The 7,149-nt window shown below is 36.2% G+C and overlaps 2 protein-coding genes across 2 annotated transcripts in view; one reads left to right on the plus strand and one right to left on the minus strand.

The window, feature by feature from the left end:
• The window catches only part of LOC112504524 (coiled-coil domain-containing protein SCD2-like), a 7,125-nt gene extending 2,550 nt beyond the window's left edge, over positions 1-4,575 (plus strand). The window contains exons 3-9 of the mRNA XM_025108464.1: positions 1,469-1,727; positions 1,802-1,862; positions 2,362-2,478; positions 2,617-2,738; positions 2,835-2,920; positions 3,600-3,636; positions 4,414-4,575. Of these exons, the coding sequence (XP_024964232.1) occupies positions 1,469-1,727; positions 1,802-1,862; positions 2,362-2,478; positions 2,617-2,738; positions 2,835-2,920; positions 3,600-3,636; positions 4,414-4,575 (844 nt within the window). The remainder of the gene's footprint in view (positions 1-1,468; positions 1,728-1,801; positions 1,863-2,361; positions 2,479-2,616; positions 2,739-2,834; positions 2,921-3,599; positions 3,637-4,413) is intronic.
• A 995-nt stretch (positions 4,576-5,570) lies between these two features.
• On the minus strand, positions 5,571-6,884 carry LOC112504525 (protein NEOXANTHIN-DEFICIENT 1-like). Its single transcript, XM_025108465.1, has 6 exons — positions 6,801-6,884; positions 6,498-6,577; positions 6,266-6,365; positions 6,121-6,190; positions 5,993-6,049; positions 5,571-5,914 (listed from the first exon to the last, which is right to left on the minus strand). The coding sequence occupies exons 1-6, from the start codon at positions 6,817-6,819 to the stop codon at positions 5,716-5,718; spliced, it is 525 nt and encodes a 174-aa protein (XP_024964233.1). The 5' UTR covers positions 6,820-6,884; the 3' UTR covers positions 5,571-5,715.
• Positions 6,885-7,149: the final 265 nt, after the last annotated feature.

Consider the following 7,149-nt stretch of genomic DNA (forward strand, 5'->3'; position numbering starts at 1 on the left):
TGACCCATGGGCTATTAGAGTTATATTTAAAATATTAGATAGAAAACCCTGTTTTACCTTCCTTCATTTTAAGATTTATGACATCTTTAAAAGAATCTCAAGTGTGTCAAGTTAGATATTGAACACTCAACCTCCTCATAACCCCCTACTCTCAACATTCATTGAGGTAGAAAAAGGCAAACGATCTCCCACACTGTTAGTCTAAAGTAGTTTCACACAAGTTTGGGAAATACTTTGATAAGATTCAATGAAAATTTTTGGCCTTTAAATGGCCTGGCAACCTACAGATGCCACAAACCACTACTCCACTAACAGAGGCTAATGTGCTGAAAAAGAAACAGAAAAAACAAGAAAACTTGACCTGGTCTATGAAATTGATCCCTAATAATAAGGAACTTATTGACCCACTCATTAGTCATAACAGCAAAATACAAATTCAAAACTCAACAATGCCTCTCCTAAATGGTTGTGACAACAATCAGTTTATCTTCTCACAAACTCCAAGCTCCTCTTGCAGACTTGAAAAAGCTTCCAACTTGAAAGGCTTGTATATTATGTCTCTTTCACTATCACCACCATCACAAATTTAGACAACATCTTCACATATTTTTTGTGTTACACAAAAAATTAACACTATGAAATCAACACAATTAAAGAAACCCAGAAAAGCAACACCACTGAAACTTCTTAATATATTCCCGTTTCCCTCTTCCATATCTAACTCTTCGGAAAGTGTTTCAATGCTTATCTTAAGCTTTCTGTTGTCTCCATAGCTAACTTTATATATGAAATACAACTTCAACCTTCATCCATTTGAAAATCTTCAAATCTGTCCACCAATTCTTTCCATATGGCAGCAGCATTAGTTAGGAATCCCAAACTATTTGCTACTTCCTTGACAATGTTGAGAGTCCAAGATGCCACCATGTTGGTCCTTCCCAATAAACTAACATAGGCGAGTCCGTTGTCGATGTTGTATAACCCCCATTGATGATCCAACACTTGTTCTTGGCTGAAAGTGCAATATGCATGGACTTAGGCCATGTACTATAATCTTGGATCCAGGGTTTTTGAGAAACGAGTCACAAACYTGTGAGATCATTTTAACACGTATAATGGGTGTAAATCAGACTTGATTGTTCGCTCTTGGGTGGTTGTCATTTCCGAAATTCAGGATCTTTGCTATGAAACCTTGATTGAACTAAAGGGTAAATTAGTTTCCAAGAATTGTGGTACAAGTTGAATTGATTTATAAACAATTTGTAATACTAGAAATACTTAAATTGTATTTAAAAGACCTCTTAGGTAAAGGACATTAAGTAAAGAGTCTAGATGACGTGTCCATAACAGTTTCAGAAATATTGGACTCTCTACGACTGACACATCATAATAGAGGGTTTGCGAGGCCTTGTCAGTAATTTAGTTGCTTCTTATATAAGTGTATGATATGATATACAAAATGATATAGGGTGTTTAAGGTGTTCTCTGACGTTACTCAAAATGTTTGGCTGAAAGTTTTTGGGCTCTTATTTCAGGTTGAAAGAATATGCTTTAGAGTTCAGTTGATGTATTGTGTTTATATATGTAGCTTGATAAGTGCTATTCATATGAATCAGAAAGCCAAAGATGAGGCGACAGTTGTTATGGACCAACTTCAGGGAATCGAATCTGAAGTTAAAGCTGTTCACTCAATGACACAAAGGATGGTTTTAACTCAGAGTGAGATGGTATGTTATCATGTAGAGTTGTGCTATTTTTTCAAGACCTCTCTTTACTATAATATGATATATCAAAATCACAGGAGGAAGTGGTACTTAAGCGGTGTTGGCTTGCACGCTATTGGGGTTTAGCGGTGCGACATGGTAGGTTGAAAAACACAGCTCTTTTGTATAAACTTGTTTGTCAGTGAATTTCCTGTTTTCCCCCATGTGATGCAACATATGGTAGGTCAGAACAACACAACTCTTTTGTATAAGCTTGTTTGTCACTGTATTTACTTTTTCACCATTTTTAAATTTTTCGTTTGCAATTTGTGTCACTTATTAGCAAGAGTTTCAGGTGACTTCAGTTGTTCATTTTATCTTCAATTCTGTTTGAAGGTTCAGATGAGAACCTGTGAATCTCTCTGTGTGTGTGTATCACACATGTACACAGAGAGTGAAAGCTGTGAAAGTTCATCAGGAGGTTAAAATTATTGTGGTAAACTTGATACCAGAATAATTCTGTGGCCCTATCTCCATCAGATTTAAGTGTCTAGTTCAAGTTATCTATTGACCTTGGGTGTCCTAGCTTAAATGTTCCTGTCTGTGTGAGTTTCTTGAACATGTGGACCTTATGTCTATGAAATGTGTCATTTTCTAGGTATTTGCGCTGATATTGCAGTGTCTAAGCATGAGTACTGGTCATCTTTGGCACCCCTTCTCTTCGAAGTTGTGGTTTCAGCCGGGCAGAAGGCAAAGGAAGAATGCTGGGAACAAGGCTAGTAACTGCTCATTAGCCCTTACTGAGAATTCTCAATGTTGGGTGCTTACATTGTTGTGGTGGAGTGGTTATCTCATAAATTATTGTGTAAGTTGATGTCTCATCATGCATTTGTCCTTTCACATTATCCAACAGGTGATGGCAATCTGGAAAGGAGGAGTAAACTTGTCCAGGACTTGAATGATCTAACTAGTGAAGGGAATATCGAGAGTATGCTCTCTGTCGAAATGGGTTTGAAGGAGCTTGCTTGCTTGAAGGTTTTTTACTTTTATGAACAAATTATACAATGATGCATGATGATGGTTGCTATTAGTTTAATAAGTCTCGTTAAATCTCTTACTGTTATTTTATAGGTTGAAGATGGCATCGTGCTTGCACTGGCTCAACTGTGGCGTCTGAGCTCTGCTCGACAGACTATGTCAGGTAATCTCTGCCCAAGGTTCTGGCAAACTTTGAAGATAAGCTTATTGTTTGTGTAGTTGTTAGAAATCTTTTGAGTTCTCTTTTTACATTTATCTTCTATTTTCAGTAGATGTTTTCGAAGTCGGTCTTTAGCTGCTATGTTCCTTGACAGCTATTCCCAGTGTTAGATGTGGTCTCATCTCTCATGACTGTCCACTTTGCTAGATCATAGCTTTGGCTTATTTTGTAGTGTCTAAGTCACTGAATGTGCTTGTCATGTGGAACACCTCATTCTTTATCCCATCTGTATATTTTTCAAGTTACTTTTTTTTCCTTTACGTTAGTTTCTCTAAATGCTTAAAGGGATATCATTCAGTGCTTGAGGAGTTTTTGTTGATTGGAGATGACAAACACAGAGCCCTTGATATAAAGAAAGTAATGGTTCCAATTTGGAGCAATTATGACTTTTAGATTGTACTCAGCTGCTATAAATAGTGCCATCGATTGATATTGGTAGATCTATGTATTGTTCGTCATTCCCAAGTTTTTTCTCATGCCCTTCATTTTTTTTTTTCCTGTTGGCAAAGGTGGTGTTGTAAAACTTGTTTCTTTCTTGTGTTTATGGAAAACGAATTCATTGCAAATGAATTATGAGCTCTATGTATATTCATTCTGTCCCAGATCTAAGTAATGCTTATTCTTTTTGCTATATGCAGATGTCCTCAGGTGACCCAAAGTTTATGGAGGCATTTGGTAAGTGCATTTAATTTGATACTGTTTCATCAACCTTCAAAAATATGAGCTACTGTTTTTGGTATCAATAGTTGGCTGAACAGGAAATTTTCTTAACCCAACCAGTCTAAATGGATATTATTTTACATCAAGGTGGATATAATAAGAGATTATTATTAACCACAAGGATGGTGCCTGATTGGTTTGAGCTTGGCTCCAAAGGTCAAAAGTACCAGGAGGTCCCAGGTTCAAATCCAAGGAGGAATAAACATCTCCTTGTGGCCACGGAAAGATGCTTTAAGAGTTTGATTAGCAGCAATCCTTTTCTTTTCTTTATTTAAATATTTAGTAATCGGTGCACAAGAGATTACTGGAAATGCTCCATTAATTTCTCAAACCAACAATTAAAGAACTTAGTTTGCTTGTTATGGTCTAGTTTCTTCACATCTGAGTTAAGTAATAGCACATATGTTTATATGAATTACATCGGTCGTTATACAATTTTTCCCTGGAGCTTTCATGGTAAGATAGTAGTCTCCTTCAGATGATGGTATTTTAGGCATGAAAGTACTGTCACTGCCTCTGTTTTTCCTATCCAATACATTTGCTCAGTGCATTTTGTAATATTACTCTTCTTAACCTTAGCACTAATTTATGAAGTTATTTCCGTCACATACAACATGGTTTATTATGAAGCTAATTAGGAATTAGGCAAGTAGCACATGGTGGGTGTTGGTTTCAAATTTCAATTGTTGACCTCTTTCCTGTCTCTTTATTTTCTCCTTTTCTTATATACAGGCATGGCTTACATATTTTTGGAGTAGAGCCAAATGTCTTGGTATTGAGGAGGACACTGCCAAGTCACGACTTCAATTTTGGATTAGCCGTAGCACACATTCACCAACTTCACATGATGCTGTTGATGGTACACAACCAACCTCAATCACAGGACTGTCTTAACCTCAAATCAGAATTTTATAACCACAAGGGTGGTGCCTGATTGGTTTGAGCTTGGCTTCAAAGGTCAAAAATACCAAGAGGTCTCAGGTTCAAATCCAAGGAGGAATAAAAATCCCCTTGTGGCCACGGAGGTTCAAATGCAGTGACTCCGGGCTATCTGCAAAGCAGGTGGTCGCCCCGGGATTAGTCGGCTCGCATAACGGGTTGGATATCCAGGTTAATAAAAAAAATCAGAATTTTATTAATAGCATATAACCTTGTGACAAGTTTAATGGCATTCTTGTAAATGGAGGTGACATTCCAACACTTGTCACAAGGTCATGGATTTAAAAGAAAATTGTGAGGTCAAGGGAAAAATGTGAAGATAAGATATGCATATCCATGCTCTTCATAGAGACCATGGTCCTGAAGATGGAAGCGGTTTCTGTATGAGTGAAGGAATAGCTAAAATTTGGTTACATCAACCTTCTGAGTTTGTGTTTGTTAACTGGAATTTAATAAAGTGTCATATTGATTTATGTAATGCTTATTTTGCAGTTAACAAAAACGTTATGACCATTGGACTTGATAGCTCTTCCTGATCACAAGTCTGATATGTACGTTTTATTATTGAATCCTGAATAACCAATAGTTGACAAGTATTATATACTTAATAGTATGAAGTAACTGTGATGTTTTGGAGTTGATTTAAGTTGATGATGTGGAATTGGTGGGTGGGTTTGTACTCTTTACTTTCTAACCTTCAAGCATTGCAATCCAATCAAGACGTGGAAAACATCACCTGTCCAGTACCCCCCACCCCGGGATCCAATTTGGATTTCAGTTGTGATTACAAGTACACAAGTGTAAGATTTTTTAGATGTTGCTATTTAACCTTTTAGGTCTTTCTATTCAAATAATTAAAAATATGGATTTTTATTTTTTATGTTTGTAGCCAGATTCATTTAGAATCAACAGAAAGCACTTCGTGTTGTAATTTCTGCATACAAATATAATCATGGTTAATTGTAGGGATATGCTTTTATATTTGTTTTTGGGAATCATCAAGTGGAATCAAGAATACAAAGGGGTCACGTTAGCAGTAAAGGCGGCGTGGCCCTGTTTTTGCTACATGGGTTACTGAGATTGATGAGATTAACATCAACCATGTTTTCCTGAAACTACAACAGGAGGTTCAACCTGCATCTTCAAGCAATTGAACTCCAAGGCCAATATTGGTTTAGAAAGCATAACTGCTGTGCCCACGTCTCTTTTTGTTGAAGATTCCTCGTTTTGGGATTCAGAGGAATGTTTCCTGTCCAATAGCCATAAAACTCTAGCTGGAGATGTAGGTTTCACCCTGCCCATTGCAGTAAAACACACGTAAATATTGACGTATAGATATATGCAAACTGGCAAAGGTTGAAAGATGAGAAACCTGCACTCAATCTGGCAAGAGTACTTGAGAAGCTGGGGTTTATGCTCTGTATGGCCACTGGCAACAACAAATACATTGTTTTCAGTTTTCTTAGGTTGAATAAAACCCAACATAGCCACAAGTTTTACCTAAAGCTTGGAAGTGACATCGTAATCCCCATCCCCATCCCCATCCATTTCAATGGATTCATCTTCAAAACTGTAATATGATGCTATTAGTATTTATTACTTGGACAACAGAAAACCTTGTTGAAGATATGAAGACGTCACATACCAGGGATATCATAGAGGCCAATTGCCACAGGACCATTGATCTCAGCAAAACGAATATCCATGTTACCAACATCAGCATTACTTCTTCTCCTTGGTGTACTTTGCTTAAACACACAAGTACCATGATGTTAAAGTTTTAATATATATATATATATATATATATATTTCATAAATAAAATATTATTGATGTGACAGCTGAAGAGACATGATAAACAAATCATTTGTGAGCCCACCTTTGAAAACGTGGCAACTTGACTTGGAAGTCCGAATTCCTGAAAAGGATGATCAACAATAAGGCTGGAACGCCAAACTCCTATAAAATTACGACAGTGAAGCAATTTTTTTAATCTCTCTTCTTCCCAGAACTTGTTTCCAACATTGTCGGAATGTATTAGAGAAATATGCGACTTGGCTCCAATATACAAGTTGAGAGCTACTATGATGAAAAAAGGTCATTCATGAGAATTGCTCCTTTTTATTTCAATCACTAATGAAAATCGAATATACACTGCATTTGGATCCTACAGTTTGAGTACCTTTCTTCCATGCCTGCATGCCTCATCACTGTTGACATAAACCCTAGCTGCCCAACTTTAAGGAATCGTATGAAGGAAAAATTAGTATAACATCGAAATTGTACGATTCAAAGTATTTTTTATACCCCATAATTATGATAATTACCGGGATTATATGTGTGTGTGTATATATATAAATTATGTTTATGATAATATATATATATATATATATATATATATATATATATACACCGAGATAAATACAAAACCTTATTTGAATTATAGTAAATCTATAATTCATGAAATCCACTATAAATAAGGTGATGGGCCTAAGTCTAAAAGAATAACCAATCTTTTAGATTTATTAAAG

The sequence above is a fragment of the Cynara cardunculus genome, unplaced genomic scaffold, assembly GCF_001531365.2.
Source record: "Cynara cardunculus var. scolymus isolate 2C unplaced genomic scaffold, CcrdV1 Un_Scaffold_5886, whole genome shotgun sequence".
NCBI classification, from domain to species: domain Eukaryota; kingdom Viridiplantae; phylum Streptophyta; class Magnoliopsida; order Asterales; family Asteraceae; genus Cynara; species Cynara cardunculus.